We start from the raw sequence: 19448 nt of genomic DNA, 5'->3' as shown, positions 1-19448 counted from the left end.
TTCAGGTGCCCAAACCGAGCATGCCAAAGCTCAAACTGTGTCTAAGAAGTAAGAAGAAGAGAGGTAAGAGCTAGGAAAGACTTCAACTTGTAGATGCCATCCTCCTCATACCCTGCAAAGAGAACCTTCCTCGATCCATGATCAAGGACACAAATAGTATCACTATCAAACTCCACCAAGAGACCAAGAGCATAAATCTTATGGACCGAAAGCAAATGATATCCCAAGCCTGGCACATGCAACACCTCGGAAGTGTGGGTACCACCACATCCATCTAGAATAAGCTGCATCTTACCCCGCGCAGCAATAGACACAGAAGAGCTGTCTCCAACGAGAATCTTCCCACCTGAAGGTCGCAAATGGGTAACACCATCGAAAGAAGGAGTCATGTGCCATGAGGCACCACTGTCCACAATCCACTCTCGAGCTTGGGGAGCTGTCATCACAGCATCAGAAGTCTTCGATGTAGAGTCCTCAATGACTGCTAAGTGTAGAAAAGCAGTTGATGAGGGTGCAGCCACCACTCCAGAATCCTTCGTGTCCTTCCTCTTGGTGTCCTTCTTATCTTTGTCGGGACAATCCTTCTTCCAGTGACCGGTCTTACCACAAATATGGCAAGTCGATTCCTTCTCCTTGTCCTTGGATTTGTTGTTCTCCTTCTTCTTCTTTTGGTCCTTCCCCTTCTTCTGAGAGGCTTGACCAACCAAAGCTTCCAATTTGGAAGCATTTTGTCCCTTCAATTGTTCCTCTTGATCCAAGACCATAGGAACCAACTCTTCCCGCCGAAGACTCGACTCCCGCCCTGAAGCAATAAGAGCGGAATAAAAGCTACCGAATTGTAGCGGCAACTAGAACAGTGATGTGATCGCCATGTCTTCACAGGAAATAGGGTTCCCCGCATTTTGAACCTACATCTGAAGCTGTCGAAGCTTGTTGATGTGTTCTCGAAGCGAAGAAGACTTATTCACAGACAAGGTCCGCATCTGCACCTCCAAAGAAACCCTCTTTATTAGGGTCATCCGGTTATACATCTGATCGAGCTCCAGCCATATCTCTAGAGTCACTGTCAAATGCTCGATATGAGCTATTACGGCTATAGTGCAAGACAGAAATAGAAAAGATCGAATCTTGGCATTCAGTTTGTCCCAATGAGACTGGGGCCTTGATCAACTCCGCACGAGCATTGGAAGAGAGTTTGGACTCATCCCTCACCGAGGGCCTGTGAATCTCCTCCATCACCAGTTCTGCCAAATCATAAGACTCCAAAATGGCCAACATCATCACCCACCAGATGCAGTAATTGTCACCATCAAGCTTTTGATCCGATGGAAGAGCTGGTAGGACAAGCACCTTCCTGTCCATTATCGCCTAGAACTCCAAATCAGTCTCTGTAGACATGTTAACCTGCAATACCTGCACAAATGCAAAATCAGCCCCCTCTGACTGTGTAAAAGCAGCCTTCCTCCCCTTTGAACAGCAATAACCTGCAACAAATTCACCGATTAGACTCCTTTCCCGCACGCCCACACTTGCTTCAGCCTTGATCAGATGCGCAGCCCTCCCGCTCGCCCTCAAATCCTGGAAACACAGCATTGTATCGCACTGAAATCTCCTCTTCAAATAAGCTCAGCCCTTAGTCAATCCATCTTCACCGCTCTGATACCATGTCAGAGTGCAGCGATGCGGAAGCGTAGGACAAAGACTGAGAGAGTGAACACAGAGAGAAGAGAGAGAAAATGAGTGTAAATGCAAAAAATCTGCAGTGTAGTATGCTGTATAAGAGTGCAGAAATATACAAGGGGGTAGAGGAAATATCTGCGTATGTCTCCGACTTGATGACCTCGATCTCCGTCAGCCCGAGCACAATCTGTCTCAGCCAACAGATCTAAAGATCAAAATCTGAAAATGAATGAATGATGGAGTGTGCCACAAACCGGCTATAAATAGCCAAAAAATAGGAAATAACTGCACCAGGTCGGTCGGCTGCATTAAATGCAGCCGACTGCAGTAAACTGGCCGACTGTGCAGTAAAACTGTCCGACTGCAAGCTGCCACGTGGCACCTGTGCAGTCTGCTGACGTGGCACTGCCGAACTCCGCTGTCCACCGACTGTCCAGAAAATGACTGTCTAACAGCCACATGGCAGCCTGACTCACCATATATTTCACATTATTTGCAGCAGGTCAGAAGGATTTATTTAGTGCCATTTCAGGCAGCAGGTCAGTTAGTTTTCAAATGATTGCCTATTGGTTTTGCTGCCAATTTTGGCCAACTACCCAGTACAGATTCAGATGCCCCCATTGTCTCTCATCCCTTCCATTCCTTGTTTCTTCTACTACATCTTGCCCTTGCTTATGCAGTGTTCAGCAGCATGAACTTTGAAGGGGCTGACCGCAACAGCCTTGTATTCAGCTTGAGATCAGTTCATTTTTGTTCCTTCTTTCTGTTTTTTGTTCACTTTGTCTCTCCTTCCCTTCTCTCCCCATGTTCATGGTCTACTTTTCGTTGTGCACTCTTGCATAGTATCATCCCCAAAAGAGAGGAACTGGAGCTGTACTGAAGAGAAGGCTTTTAACAGTGTGCTCTGAATCGCTCCAGATTGCAGCGTTTTCAATCTAGTGAAGCAACCTACTGCTGGGCAAGTGACTGTCCTAGTGTTCCCGTCACCTTCTCTAGCACCGAAGACCCTACTACAACACTGAACAGGCTGCACTCAAACCACAGCTATTGTAGGGGGTCACTGATCTCTCATCTTCCCAGGGCCCCTCCACACCAAAACACAGCATTTTCTTTCATTTTTCGCAGGTTTTGGAAAGACATCCATGGTAGACCAGTATGATTGGCACGAGCGGGCGGAATGCCAATAGGACCACAAAAGTGTTAACCATGATAATGAAGACTGGCATTACAACTACCAAGATCGAGAGGATCGATGCAAAGACTATCACCATTGTGAAGATCAAGAGGACCATTGTGAAAACCGACAAGATCGTGAACAAACCATGGTCAGTGCGGATTGTGACCAACCTCCTTCCCACCCACCATCCCTTCAAGTTTCTAACCTCAATGGCATCAAGTGCCCTTGACTTTCTATCATGGCACTGGCAAAGTGCAGCAATAACTCTGAAGAAGATGCCTGCTGAATATAGAAATCTGAAAAAAGAGTATGGAAATCTGAAAAAGAGTATGCACAAGAGAGTGTGTATGCAGTATCGCTCTCAGAAGACCTTGCAATCTCTCACAAACTGAATGACCTGACCACAAAAAGAGAGCCTGTAAATAGGCTAAGAATGCGACCAAGTCAGCCTGCTAAAATGGGCCTAATCACAAGCTGGCCCTAGCCTGCCTAACCTGCCCATGTGTTGCTCAGCTTGTTTGTCCATCTGTCTACCTGCCTGCATGTACAAGAGTTGATCCTCTAGCATCCCCTCTCAGATCCTAGACAGGTCGTGAGATTTAGGGGATGTAGGGTAAGTAATGCCGCCTGAGGAAAAGCTATGGTGAAGAGATCTGCCAAGTCATTCTTTCTCTTACATTACTTCATTATGAGTATGTCGTCCAATATCTTTTCCCGAATATAATGATATCGGACCTCTATATGTTTGTTTTGTGTGTGAAACACTAGACTCTGAGCAACGTTATGCAGCTCTGGTTGTTAATAGGATGATAGTAGCATGGCTCTCAAGATAGCAAAGCTCACCTAACAGCCTTCCATGTGGTAGTAGACACTGCTCAATATTCTACCTTTGTAGAAGAAAGGCCATCGTAGGTTGCTTCTTGCTCCTCCATGAAACAACAATTGAACCCAATAAGAAACAATAGCCTGTATATTACCTTGGATGGTTCACATCTCCTACCTAATCAAGATCGGTGGTCCTTTGAGCAATATGTTAAGGTCACCTATGTCTACTAGAGCTGGACATTCCCTGGACAGGCAAGTGCAGCAGATATAGCAAGCGGGCCATGTGGCAGCTAACACGTGTTATACAAGCAACGGGCTATCCAATCAGACAGTTTTTCTGTCCAATTAAATGCAGCCAACCTGTTATTTCTGGCCGTTTATTGCTGGCCTATTTATTGGCCTCAATCTTCACATTCTCGGTCAGTTGTGCTGCCATTTTTTAGGGTACAAACCGTAGAGACTGCTCTTGGGGTTCACCAAGAGTGAGATCTTCAAGGCGGAGACATACGCAAACATCCTCTTTGCACCCGTGTATATATCTCCATCCTTATACAGCATTCTTCACTGCAGATTTGTTTTGTGTGTGTGTGTGTGTGTGTGTGTGTGTGTGTCTCTCTCTCTCTCTCTCTCCACTCTTTGTCTTAGTCATTAGCTTCTGCAATGCTTCACTCTTGACATGGTATCAGAGCATTGAAGGACTGGACCTTCCTAAAGAGGAGATTTCAGTGCGACAAAAGGCTGCATTTTCAGCGTTCAAGGGCGAGAAAGAGGGCTGCACATCAAAACAAGGCTGAGGCGAGTGTGGGTGTGTGTGTGTGCAAGAAAGGAGAAGATTTGCTGAAGCTGCTACTCGTTTTTGCTGTTAGAGAAGGAAGAAGGCTGTGTTTTGGACCTTCAATTGCAGATTTTACCTTTTCATTGCCTCTAGCGGGTGAAGGAGTGGGAGGAGCGGTGAAGAGCCCTAGCAGGCTGCATTCTCACAATCAAAGGGGGGTACTTTTTGTGTTTGTGCACGCATTGTAGGTGTAGATATCTTCTGAGGCCAAGACAGAGTTTCAGGCGATCATGGACCGCCATCTTACTGGCTCTTCCATCATATCAAAAGCTTGATGGCGAGAATTATCACATCTAGCGGGTCATGATGCTTGGAATTTTGGAGTCCTATGATTTAGTGGAGCTTGTGATGAAGGCTATTCATCGTCCTTCTTCACAAGACGAGTCCAAACTCTCTTCCAGTGATAAGGTGGAGTTGGCAAAGGCTCAAGCACATTGGGATAAACTCAATGCTCACATCCGCTCGTTTTTATTTCATGGGCTGAGGCTATGGCTACTACAATTCACATCCTTCATCATTCCCCTACTTCCGTTGTTGTTGGTATGACTTCTTATGAGGCGTACTTTGGGTCTAAGCCAAATGTTTCTTATTTTAAGGTTTTTGGGTGTAATGCCTATGTTCACATCCTGAAGACACAACGTGACAATTTGAAGTGGCTAGCTCCCAGTCTTAAGGCTACCGTTTGTATGATCCCATTAAGTGGAATGTCTACACGAGCTGTGATATTAGTTTCGTGGAAGTTCTAGCCTCAGAGGGGGGTGAGGAACACCCTATTCTTGGAGATCCCGGTGATGGCTGAACACCAGTGACCGTTCCTCTGGAGCCTATGCCTCTTGAGGACTCTTCTTCGGATGAGGAGCCTAGTTCTCAACCACCAAATTGACTAATAGCACCCCAGTCATCGATGAACCTTCCAAAAATTCCAGCAAATGGAGAGCAATGAGGCGAGATCCGACCTCCTTCTCATTGGACTCATGACACTCTTTGTGATACAGGGATTGAGGGGGTCCTTGGCAAAGGCCAACATGGCCCACGGTGTTCTCAGAGGAACCAAGCACACCACACCAAGCTTGTTTACACTAATTATTGTTTGATGACTCGTGTCGTGCAAGATCGGGAGCCCACTTCTGTGAAGGAGGCTTTACAGCATGATCGTTGGCGAAAAGAGATGGAGCGAGAGCTAGAGTCAATTGAGAGGAATGGCACTTGGTATCTTGTGTTGAAGCCTCCTCACAAGAATATCATTAAAGTCAAATGGATCTTCAAGACCAAGTACCACAGTGATGGCACGTTGGACACACACAAGGCCCACCTTGTTGCTAAAGGTTTTGCACAGCGCCCAAGCATTGATTTCCATGATACTTTTGCCCCTACAACTCAGATGGCTACTATTCGCACAGTTCTTGCCTTGGCTAGCCATAGGAGATGGCTGGTCTATCAGCTTGATGTGAAGTTTACCTGCTTAAATGGAGAGTTGAAGAAGAAGATCTATGTTGAGCAAACTCCAGGCTTCGATTCTTCTAACAGTAAGGTATACAAGGTGAGAAAGACTCTATAGAGTTAAGCAACCTCCCCGTGCTTGGAATGAGAAGATTGACTCATTCCTCCAAGCGAAATTGGAGCATCAGTGTTCCAAAGCCGACCCCCTGCTTTATATTCACACCTCACATGGAGGCCGTGTGTTGTTTGTCCTTTATGTGGACGACTTGATTGTGACAAGTGACCATACTCAAACGATCGAGTATACAAAGGCAACACTTCATGAGAAGTTTTAGATGACGGATATGGGACTTTTTCACTTCTTTCTAGGTCATGCAATCTATTAGACTTCGAGGGGGATCTTTATTTCCCAACAACAATATGTACAGCAGCTTTGGACTACGTGTGAGATGGAGGGATGCAAGTCTCTTACGACTCCTATTGACCCAAATTGGAAGGCTACAACAACTCATTCCAATTTTCCTTTGGCAAACGCTACCCATTATAGGCAATTGATTGGCTCCTTGATCTGGCTTCTTAATACTTATGTTGACTTATGTTATGCTATAGGTGTGTTGGTCGGGTTCATGAGTGAACCCAAGATGATGCATTGGCAAGCTACACAGAAGATTTTACGGTTCTTATCGGGGACTCCTGATCTTGGGATCTATTATCCAACAAGTACAGGTACTACAGACTAGGTCCTTACAGGTTGGAGTGATTCAAATTGGACTGGCAATGTGAATCATTGAAGGTCCACAACAAGTTATTGCTTCACCTTGGATACTGGTGCTGTTTCATGGAGCAACAAGAAGCAACCCACAGTTGCCCTATCTTCGATTGAGGTGGAGTATCGCGCGGTGTCTTCTACTACATGTGAGACAGTATGGCATCGCAAGCTTTGGAGGAGCTTGGTTGCCTGCAGAGCAGTCCTACTATTCTTCAGGGCAACAATGAGAGTTGCATTGCCTTGGCCAGGAGCCCTATGTTTCATGCTCAAACAAAGCATATTGAGATCTAGTACCATTTCATTCGAGAGAAGATTTTTGATGAGACTATTTCCCTGGTCTATTGTAAGACAAAGGACAATCTTGCAAACTTGCTTACAAAGGCACTTCCTCAAGCTTTACTTCGACAACACTCAAGATCCCTTAGCCTTCTACAGTGTTTAAGATCTGAGAGGGGTGTTAGGGCTGGACATTCCCTGGACAGGCAGGTGTAGTAGGTGCAACAGGTGCAATAAACAGCAACAGGTACAGCAAGCGAGCCATGTGGCAACTAACACATGTCAAGTAGACAAACTGCAATCAAACAATTTTTCTTTCCAGTCAACTGCATTTAATGCAACCAACCTGTTATTTCCGGCCATTTTTTGCTGGCCTATTTGTTGGCCTCAATCTTCACATTCTCAATCAGTTGTACTCCCAGTTTTCGAGCTGCAAACCGTGGAGACTACCCTCGTGATTCATGGAGGATGAGATCTTCAAGGTGGAGACATACGCAAACATTCTCTCTGCACCCATGTATATATTTGCATCCTTATACATCATTCTTCATTGCCGATTTTTTGTGTTTCGTTGTCTCTTTCTCTCTCTCTGTTCGCTCTTTGTCTTGGTCATTCGCTTCCGCACTACTTCACTCTGACAATGTCTACTTGAACGTACAAATCACGATCTAGTGTGCTCTTGAGGAATCGCAAAATCCTCATAGCTGCCTACCAATGAGTTTCCTTGGTTGGAAATTACTTTTGCAAGGCCTAGAATCTCCATGCAATGGGCAACCGAGGCCCACTTCATGGAAGAGTATGCCATTCTAGAAGCACTAGAGAGGCACTATACCATGGAGGAAGCCCAAGCTATTTAATGATTCATCAATGATCACTACAACCTTGTTGCGTGATGCATCTATATGGGGATGAAGCTTACATCATAGGAAGAGAGAAAGAGGGAGGGGAGCCAATCACGTATATATGATGGGTAGAACCTTGTGAAGCAACCACTAGTAATGATGACCTCCTATTTAATACTCGATCAAGCTTTGAACATTTAAAGCACTAGGCAATTCCTTCCACAAGATCCTAAACCAAAACCAAGATACTATGGCAAGATTAAGGCCATTATTGCTAGCATCAACTCGAACCAAACAAGTAGCTTTCTATGTTACAATACTCAATGAGAGACATCATAAGATGGCGTTCATATAGTACTAGAGTCGCATCCCCTTCTTTTCAATGTAACTCTAAATAGGTCTAAAAGGCAGTGAACACATAGTACCTTGCACGCATGAAATACATCAGCAGACGTACCTATTTTACCCACAAAGATCGAATAAGAGGTGAACAGAAAATTCTGTACTGCAATATGATTGACGTAAACACATAGTTTTGCACGTGATGATTTCCACAAATGCAGACTAAAAAACTGCGTCGCGCCTCACTTTCTTCATATAACAAAGACGGTGTCATTTGCGCGACAAGATTATGCATCCACTCACACGATAAGGAAGCAGACATGAGTGCACACTGCAAATGAAGGAAGCAGAAATGGAAACTTGAGCGTACCGTCCGGGTGAACGAAGAAGGTGAGGCCGTACTTGTTAGAAACAGCGAGGCCTTGCACGGGGACGGTGTCCGTGAAGCCTCCTGGTTTATCCACCGCATACAGGTCGGGTCCGATTCTTTTGAAGATGATGCCATGGCTCTTCGAGCTCTTCCCTTCCTCCACCTCCATGCGCGCTCGTTCTCTCTCTCTCTCTCTCTCTCTCTCTCTCTCTCTCTCTCTCACAGTGGTTCGCGGGCTCAATTCGTAATTCGTTACTAAATTGCTGCTCTCGGATACTTCGTAATTGCTAAGCTAACCTCTCTTTTCTAAAACTTTTTTACCAAATTGCTGCTGTCGCATACTTCGTAATTGCTAAGGTAACCTCTCTTTTCTACTACTATAACTTTTTTTTAAATGCGAAAAATATTGATATTTCTATCAGAAGGATAAAATTTACATCTGCATCTCGAGGATGCTCCGGGTTTTGACCAGAAAAGCTATTGTTGTATCCTTACATGTCTTTTACTTTCTTCAGCATTTTCATACCTCCCTCACTACCTTGTCATGTACCTTACTAGTCTTCGTTCTACTAGCTTTGGCCATTCCTATTCCTATTAGCCCAAATGGCTTTATCCACACTCAGTCTTTCTGGATTGAGCCATTGTCTAACTCCTTTCTAGATAGTTTGTGATACTGTGTAGTGCCAGAGAACATGTAACATGGATTCCTTATTCTTAACACATATCATGCAAAGATCTTTGATCTTCATAAACTTGCCAGATCTATCTTTGGTTAGTGGCTTTCTAGTGCATACTTTCTAAAGGAATCCGTTGAGCTTGTTTGATGGTGTTGCCCTCCAAACTCTCCTTAGTCTACACCTCCAATTGAGAATTGTCTCTTCTATTCCTCCTTAAGAGCTAAGAAAGCTTCCACCTTCCAAGCCTCAAAGTCCTTCCTTCCCCTCACTTTTATGGCTTTTTTCCCTCTCTTGGTTATCAGGGACTTAAGGACTAGTTCTTTATAGACTTGCGAGGTGGGCCATTCTTCCGTCTCTAATGCCTTCTTTGCCCAGTCCATCTCTAGCCTGATTATTAATGTTCTTTTCTAGAAGTTGCTACTAAATTGCAGCATCTTATGGCCAACAACAATATATGTCTCCTTATGGCTATCCATTACACATTGCCATTTCATTAAATTTTCTACTTAATATTCTTGTTTGCACCTATTTGTGCATTATCTATTATGAGGTCAAAAAGACTTCAGCTTGGAGTGGGACAAATTATGATGTTCAAGTTGCCAACAAAGGATCGAGTTTCCAAAAGGATATCCATCTCTTCCTTATGCCTACTATGCAAAAAGCTTGAGGACTCTCCACCATCTTTTCTAGGTATGTCTACAAGTGAAGCCAATCTAGAAAAGCACTAAGATGTGGTTAAATGTTGCTCGCTTGAGGAACTACTTTAGCCTCAATATTGTTGTTTTTTCTTGCAAAGGTGTTCTTGATGAGAAAGCCTTAGAAGTTGTTAATCTTGTCGGGGTAGTGACCCAAAGGCTTATTTTTGGAAGCTATGGAGCCATAGTCTATTTAGGGAAGTGTTAAAGTGTCTACATGCATTTTTATACAACTTAAGTCTAAGATAATTGTAGCCCTTATTTAAGGATTTCTAGCACCTAGCCTTGGTGTACATGTATTATACAAGAAATCAATTCAACTTTAGTGGTTTGGCCTAATGTCATGATGCATTAATTTTGTTTTTTGACCCACTATGATAGTAGTTCTTTGCAAGCAAATGTGGTTGTAAACATAAGAAATAATAGATCCAAAGTCTTGGACTATTAGAGCTTTAGAGAGCTTAGGTTTAGTAGTACCTTCTTCACAATCCACCAACTTTGAACTCTCTAGCCTCTTTAAAATTGATTCTATGGTTTTGTGTAGGACCATGTATGATTCACTATTTGAAAATGCCTAATGTAGGTTGTAATCACTTATTTAGATGCGGCAAAACTTATGTCAACCTCTACTTAACTTTAACTCCACATGAACTTGGTCACCCTATATTTCCTAAGTACACCATTCTACATGCATAATCACTCCACTTGTAAGAAAATAGTATTTTTAAAGTTGTGTGATGCATTCCTAATAAACAAATAAGCTACATTGGCTAATAAAGGATGGCACCATTGAGGTTCATTAGAATGACAATTTATAAATGAGGACGAAGTGAGCTTGATGAATCAAGTTTTCTGTGATTCTAACAAAATTGGCTAATATCCACAATACAATCATTGCCAACCTAACAAGCCACCTAGCTAAGTGAGTCACATCCTCTCCTTCATAAAAGGATCATTTGGACAAGTAGTTTGGGATCATTTTGAAGCCTTAGGTTATGAAAGTAATATAGTGCTTCACTTCGAAAATTTATGTTTTGGAAAATGCTACACAATACTTCTCTCCCCTTACTTCCTCCATAGTGGTTAGATGGTAGAATGAGCAATTCAATGCTCCTAAATCCTCATGTGGCCTTCAATGTCTTTTTACTTTAAACTCCAATGCTCCAAGCTCCAACTTGGACAATAAAGAAGAGAAAAAAAAGAGAGAAGGAGAGGGCGAGGAGAGAGCATCCCCTTCTCCCACATTCACTAACTCAAACTCCCTCCATCACACAAACCCTTTCATAAGTTATGGTGGATGGAGAAGAACAAGAACAAGAAGAAGATGGAAAATAGAATCCACTGGTTAGCATACACAAGAATGAGCTCTCTTCATTTTTCACACATTTTATACAATGGGTTTTCACTTTTGGCTTCCACCCTTCCATGTAGCATTTTGGCCTATCCATTTTGCCTTTTTGACTATTCTAGATCAATGTCTCCTTGCTACACATATCCACATTTACTATAGACCTTTGCAACTTGCTTGTGGGACTTTATAACTTTCACAAAATTGAGCCCAACACTTCAATTTTTCAAAGATTAACTCTCAACACCCATAGAACCTAAAATAAGTACTCACAATTAAATAGTTAGCACTTTCTATAAAACGTTTAGCTTTTTGCTTCTTCATTTGAGCTCATGACATCACCACTTGACCACCTAACATATTTATATTGATACACATTAATATATGTCTCCTGTAAAACTCTTAACATTGCCCCATGCTATATGCGTGCTAATCCCATGGTATTAGTGTTAGAGGTAGCATGCATTGTAGACATTTAATGTTAGGAATTGAATGATAAGGTTTGATGGAGAGGCAATGGTTGTTGTTGATGGACATGTGACCCTATTGATGTCAAGGGTATTAGAGAATCTTTTGGATATCTTTGAAATAAAGGATTGTGGCATTGCTTGCTTTCTTCTTTGACGATTAGTTGAGATAATTAGTAGATGTTGGACAAGGATTTATGAAGGGTGATTGGTGACAATAAAATAATTGGGAAAAAGAGGCTATTGTTGAAAACTTTCTTGCTATTTGTTGAAGGTGGTATACTTGACTTGGTATTTTCTTTCTTGAATATATTGTCTTGAAGTGCTTAGGAAGGAGTGATTGCAAGGTGATTAAGAGTGAGGAACTTTCTTGTAGGTGAGGGTAGATATAAGGAGATATAGTCCTCCATGAACCCTAATGTCTATAATTGGAAACCTCATGTGTGATCTCTTCCTAAGGGGGAGTGCTAGTCTTCCTATGAACATTTCTTATACTAACAGATTGGAGATGGATCTAACACCACGTCAATTTTACCCTCCAAGTTATGTCTAAGACTAGGCCAATTTTACCCTCCAAGTTACGTCTTGACACTTGAGGACCCAATATCTATACAGGTTGGAGCATGATTAATACGTGAGTTTATGTGCTTATATAAGTAGAAGACCGCTTTATCAACTAATATATAAGCAGAAGACTACTTCGTCAGCTCACTTCCAATGATGGGTTGTTATTGTTGTTTCAAGGGTATTCTTCACGGTTGATAACTAGGAAATAGTGTTGATAATGAGGATAATGTATTACAAAGCAATTTGGATGAAGGTTAAGAGCTTGGAAAGAAATTTGTTAGAGTTCCATCCAAGTGGAAGCTAATATGCATGCCTCCTTTGTGGCTCAACCACCAATCTAGAGGTAGGTCATGCAATGAAAAGTCTTCCCTTATGTAGCATCTTCTTCACCTTGTTGTTTGCAAGTTTGTCCCATTGGCACTAAAGTAGGTGAAGGGATAATAAGGGAAACGAAGAGCATTGGGATAAGAAGGGTGCAAAATGGCTCAAGGAGTTAGGTCTAATACTAGGCAATGTGAAGCCTCTTATGTATGTCATGCCCTTGGCAAGCCTCAAGTATGTGTGGGGATAAGAAAGAGGATATAAGGTCAATGATGGAGCTGATCGACCAAGGTCACTAGCATCACTAACTTTAGGATCCCTGGGTGTGGTATAATGAACATGCATGTAACTTTTTGTTCATGCTTTTCTTTTCTTTTCTTTTTTCCCATTTTTCTTTTTGTTCTCTCTCTTTTGTTTTGAAATGCCATATAACATTGTCATACCAAGCCTTAGCCTTGTTTATATGGGAATGAAATATAAAGGCAACTAGAAGTTACACACTTAACACACAAAGGTAAGTATGAGTGCTCAAATGCATACAAGAAAATGAGAAATGAGTTGACAATGGTATCAACCCATGCAATCCAAGGGTGATGTCACTAATTAGTACCTTGTTTGGAAAGTATGATGATCATGTTGTTGAGGAAGAAATCTTAGCTCAATGCTTGAGTAATGACGATGAATACTTGAGTTGTTAAGAAGCGTCGGGAGACTCTCCCGAAAGAAGATGAGAAGTGTGTGAGGTAGATCATCAATGGACTTTGTTGAAGCAAAAATATGTACTCTTTTAGCATAACATGAAGGATTTATGAAACCTCCATATTCTTGTATCCTCACCCACCTCCTTGCTAAAGGTTTGCAAGGTTGGGTATAATTGTGATAGTTATTGATGTCTTCTCACCTGAATTTATGGTTGGAGGATGTTGGAAGAAGAGGTTGTAGAAATATGAGTGTTTGTTAATGAAGAATCAAGGGGAGTGGATGACTACTCTATCCCTTGCTAAGGATGGTCTGTATCTCAAAGTAATAGAGTTGGCATTAAGAACTCCTTCATATCCTCCCATGTTATAATTTTCTCCCATTTGGCTAACACGCAATAGTAGGTTAAACTCCAAGTGTAGCATATGGTTAGATGATTTCAATTGTTGAAATGAATTTGGCAAGTTGAATGGCTCATCGTTTATTAGATAATACTTAAGATAGCCATTCTTTGATGAAAATAAGCACAACAAGGGTTTTTGCAAAACAAACAAAGCTAGGAAAGAGTTGTAAAAGAAACATGTTACATATCATATTGAAGAAAAACAAAATTTGATCTCAATGGAATTTGCAATTCTACCTATGCTCGCATGCTACCTAGTGTCATTCCAATTGATTTGAACATCTTAATGACCATATTCTAGGTTCCAAGTAAGAAGTTATGCTAAGATGGAAGTGCATGAATTATCGCTGCATCATGCTAATGTCAAGAGCATATTCATTTCCTTCATTGCAATGTCATAGTGAAGGCCATTTAAGCCTTCTAGGCCTCTCAGGTCACCACCCCATGTGCTTTAGAAATGATTCAACTCAACAATTATGTGTGCAAAATGTTTACTTGAGCTAATTGATTTATTAATTTACTTTGAACTAGGTAGAGACTAGGAATAATATTCTAAGTAATACTAAAATTGTGTCAATCCATCTAATCATGTTGGATTTTGGGGCAAGTATATTTAAATATTCAAAAATTGCTTGCATCACCGTTTTAGAATGGAAGAGACTAATCATGTATAGCTCTTTTTTAATGATTAACTTATACATCAATGGGAGTTTCAATGTGTCTTTGGGAGTGCTTTTGGACCAACAGTAGTGTAGTAGTTGGTGTAACATAAGTAGGGTTATATTCCATGGCTTTTGATATGGTTGATGCTTTTGATTCTTTACAATAATTCTATATCCTACAATTGGAGCCTCCTATTGCATTTTGTACTAATGCTTCAAGAAGGGTGTTGATGCACTCTTTTTACTTCTAACAAGTTCCATCTTTGCATCTTATACCTATCTCATGTCCACAATGCTAGAGGATTTTTTGATCATTGCCACTCACTTCGAATGATTGTACAATCGAGCCTTAATAGCCATCCTACTCCAAGGAATTTCTCGAGTATATCACAACCAATCCTTAATAACAATCCTCTCCAACTTTACCAACATGTGGATGAGTCAATAGAAAGAGAAAATAAATCCATCATCAACTTGGTATACAACAAAAAGAAAATTATTGATACGCTTCTCCTTACTACATGAAAACATCCTTTGCCCCAAACAATAACCAATCTTACTTTAATTCGACGACCATTCCTAACCTAGAAATTGATGATTTGGTTATTTTGCCAATTGATTATTCTATTCATGGGGGTGGTGTAGTAGCCTTCATGTCGGTGTTTGCCACATGCTTACCAATTGCCTCCCTTGTTGCATTAGTACTTGAGTGATGGTGCTTATCCTATATGGCCTAAAACTTATGTGGATTAGTATGGAAATTAAAGGCTTCATCAAGATTTTGGTAGAGATTCTTCTAGATAACTGAAAAAGAGGAACAAAAGTCCAAATTATTTTCTTATTGCCCTTCCATACTTCATACTCAAGCTCTAGATCCTTGAGGCTCTCAAGGAAGGGTGTTGGCATCTATAAAGTGCTTGGCTAGGGAAATATGTGTTACAATTAACCATAAGGATCCTTTAGATAGTTTTTTGCGGGATTGCTTTAAGGCTTACAAAAGATTGAGAAAAGATTATGGGATTTGAGAGGTAGGAAAAGGAAGGTTGGCTTTCAAAAATTGCCCAAACAAGCCAAAAATGTGCTCATACATATTCACACACAGAGTGTGTGAAAAATCCTACATGCATGACATTTTTTAAATAGACATAAGTTTTAATCCAAACTTCAAAATTCAAATGGATTGAAGCATTGGAAGTATAGCAACAAGCTATATGATTACATCTCCTCAAATTTATCGTTTCAATAATTTCAAAAAAGCCAAATTTTTTATCCCCATGTACTAAGGTTTTGAAAATCCCTATATATTATCAATCTAGAACCTTGATCATGTGCAACAAAACTTGCAACATATCTAAGGTAGAAGGTTGGTACACAACATCCACTCCCCCTTGAAAAAATCATCTCGATGAATACTAGGGTACTACAATCGCTTCTATTCCATTTATGTCTAGTCAACATAGTACTCATGACAAAAAAATGCATCTCACCCCAAGTAAATCATCACAAGTCATTTTCCAACTCAATTTCTCCTATTTGCTTTTCTTTGTTGAAAGCATCCTCTTTCTTCTTTTACCAAAGGAATTCTTTTCCCACTAGATGAGAGACTTGAAATCGCCTCTATCCTTTAAAAATCCTAAAATCTGTAAAATCATTTGATGGATACTTACTATATGATCGAGAAAATTACTCCAAGATCAATAAAATTCTAACTCAAGTTTATCGTGCTTATTTAAGTAAGAAGATTGTTTTCTCAAGATGTTCGATCATCCATCCTTATTTCTTTATTTTTGTGATCTTAACTCCTATGTCATCTCAAAGTTAATATTTTTTATCATCTTTGTCACCTTGATACCATGTGCAAGGTATCCCCTCATCCAAGGCCTATAGGCGTCCTTGATTAATCAACCAAAAGTCCCGATTCTATGAGAAACCTTTTCTAGCCCCCTTTTGAAAATTGCAAACTTAGTTGAATGCAAGATATTAGGTTCTACTTAGCAAGGAAAACTTCAGAAGGTTAGCATAGTCTAATGCCCATCTAAGGTAGTCACTTTGCAAAGATGAGAGTAGCTTATAGACAATGGCTTTTGCTTTTACTATCTCAAGGATGAGTACTCTACCACACCATTTTCCTAAAACAATGTTAGCTTAGATACTATCTAACATAGTGGTGCGCAAATCGGATGTTGTATGCGCGTGTAGTGAACGTCAGAAGGTCCCCAAGAACAAAGAACTCTACTAAAACTCATAAAGTAAGAAAAAGGTTTTGCACGACATGAGACAAAAAGACAAATTGGGTACAATCTCCCCCCATGCCTTGTGTGAGTGCTCCACAAGGCATGTATTTATAGATTAATTAATCTCCAAGCTAAAAAATAGCCCAATTTATAATTAGCATGCTTTGGCTTTTGTGTTTGCTTTTGTCCAAATAAAGAATAAAGAGGCTGGAAATCCCAAAAATCAGGCTGTGCCCAAATACAATGTCCAATAATGAAATATTTAAATCGAGCACCTATGCGCATACAAAATAATAAATGTTTGTCAAGCGCTTTAATAAATAAGTGCGCCTGAATAAATATTAACGCCACACCTTTAATGATAAGGTGCGCGTCCATAAAAAACAATAACTCCTTCTAGGTAATCTGAATACACGCCATCGCCCAGTGCTTCCCAACGCCATTGCTGCGTACTCTACACATCAATTGAAGCATTCACAATTGTTAGAAAATAATAAAAGTAAATCGACAAAAGTGAATACCTAGTAGTCTTTAGCTACAAAATAAATAAATAGGTTGGAACTCTGTCCTAACCTTAATTTGATACGAGTGCACTCTAAACTCATAAACGCCCATTAATTTAAATATGTATTTTTCAGAATCATCAATTGTGGAATTATCCATGTGCACATTAAATTAACATGACGTCTGAAAAGGACAGGCGTCCCCGTCAACTTCTCACACAAGGAATCCACCTTGTGTGACAAATAAATATAGTTTTATGGAATCCACCGCAAAACCTCACAAAATCCACCAATGAATAAAAACCTCATGGAATCCACCGTGGAATATGCCTCTTGGCATCATACCCCTAGGGTGGGATAGCAATTGTCCTCAATCGCTATTAGCTTAATGTGGAGCGTGCACTGAGGGATAAGCACTTAGGTCTCGGGCTTGCATCCATTGGGCTTCTTCAATAGGATGATTTTTAAACTTGACCAAATATTTAGAATATATACGACTAGTTCTAGTGGTCATAAAGTCAGTGTCTAGAATAGTTTCAGGTTCAAGAATTTCAGTTTCATCTTCTAACAAAGGAGGGTTTTCACAGATAGGGTGGATAGGTAATTGGCCTCTAAGAGGTCGTAACAAACTGATATGAAAAGTATTATGGATTTTTCAATGTGAGGGTAGTTCTAATTTGAATGCATTGTCATTGATCTTGTGAATTACTTTGAAAGGTCCATAAAATCTAGGTGCTAATTTAACAACATGGTGTTTCTCAACACTTTCCAATCTTCTCTTTTCAATGCATAATCATCAACATTGAAACTCATGGCTTTTCTTTTCTTATTAGCTTGTTTAGTGTATGATTGCCGGGCTTTTACAATCATATCTTTAACTTCAGCAAAGATAGTAGCATGCGCATTAGCAATATCATCAGCATCTTTAACTTTGTTAGACAATGATGTAACAGGTGTAGACAATCTATGTCCATAAATGATCTCAAAAGGTGCTTTATGTGTAGCTGTATGTGGTGTATTATTGTATGTAAATTGAAGTAAATGCAAATGTGTATCCCATGTTTGTGGTTTTGAAATTGTGTATGCACACAAAAGATCTAGAATTGTACTGTTAGTAGCTTCTGTTTGCCCATTGATTTCAAGATGAAATGCAAATGAGAAATCAATCTTAGTACCTAAATTAGCAAACAAAGTAGTCCAAAAATTATTGCAAAATCTAGAATCATGATCAGAAATAATAACTTTTGGCAAACCATGGTTAGTGAAAACAATCTTCAAAAACAATTGTATAGCTTGAGATGCAGTTAATGTTTTCTTGCATGGTAGTAGAAAATATGCTTGTTTACTAAATCGATCTACTATAGTCCAAATCATATAATGATTAGCTTGGGTGTTAGGTAAACTAGTTATGAAATCCATTGAAATATGTTCCCATGGTCGTTCAGGAATTGGTAAAGGCATTAATAAACCATATTGCTTACCATGGTGTCACTTGACTCTTTGACAAATTAAACACTCAGAAGCAAAGTTAGAAACATCAGATTCCATTTGTGGCTAGTAAAAATCCTCAACTAATGTTCTTATAGTAGAAATAAAACCTCTATAGCCTTGATATAGGGGACAATGAATTTCGTGCAATACAAATGATCAAATGGAATAGTGACACACAATCTTTTCTTATAAAACACAAATCAATTGGAATCCAGTTATTAGCAACTAATTTATTCCAATCAGCTTGAAAACTGGGGTCATGGTCATAGGTATCTTTCATAGGAACAAGAGAATAAAAAGATAGAACGGAAATATAATGGATACTTGGTCTTCTACTTAATGCATCAGCAACAACATTCTCTTTTACGAGTTGATATTGGATATGGATGGAAACTTTGAATGAAAGCAGCCCATTTAATATGATGGTCAGAGATTGGTGGCTAACTAAGAAGATGTTTAATACTTTGTTGGTCAGTTTTGATCATAAATTCGGATCCCATTAGATAGTGTTTCCATTGACGTAAGGCTTGAACTACAGCTAACAATTCCTTATCATAGGTAGAATACTTCAGCTCAGAGGGTTTAAGTTTGCAACTAGAATAAGCTATGGGATGTGAATCTTGCATAAGGACAACTCCTATTCCTGATGTGCTAGCATTAGTGATTACTAGAAAGAATGGTCGATTAAAATCAAGTAATTACAAAATAGGTGCATGTGTTAAAGCATATTTCAATAAATTAAAATACTTTTGCTGATTATCAGACCAATGATATACAACATCTTTCTTTAATAATTTCGTTAAAGGCAATGCAAGTAATGAAAAA

General features: G+C 40.2%; 1 protein-coding gene across 5 annotated transcripts in view; it reads right to left on the bottom strand.

Annotated features, from left to right (window-relative positions):
* Positions 1-8871, bottom strand: part of LNO1 (Nuclear pore complex protein) — a 207234-nt gene extending 198363 nt beyond the window's left edge. For 3 of the 5 annotated variants that reach the window (XR_015690891.1, XR_015690892.1, XM_087678071.1), the window contains exon 1: positions 8557-8870. Coding sequence is in view for 3 of the 5 variants with exons in the window: in XM_087678071.1 (XP_087534197.1) it covers positions 8557-8725 (169 nt within the window). In the remaining 2 variants the exon portion in view is untranslated. Of the gene's footprint in view, positions 1-8556 lie in introns of all 5 variants that reach the window. The other 2 variants (XM_087678094.1, XM_087678087.1) reach the window with 2 other exon arrangements.
* Positions 8872-19448: the final 10577 nt, after the last annotated feature.

This window comes from Lygodium microphyllum, chromosome 1, assembly GCF_053477565.2.
Source record: "Lygodium microphyllum isolate KBCC chromosome 1, Lygodium_microphyllum_v1.1.10, whole genome shotgun sequence".
Lineage (NCBI taxonomy): Eukaryota > Viridiplantae > Streptophyta > Polypodiopsida > Schizaeales > Lygodiaceae > Lygodium > Lygodium microphyllum.
The sequence above is the reverse complement of the archived record's forward strand: the minus strand, read 5'-3'. Positions and strand labels throughout refer to the sequence as shown.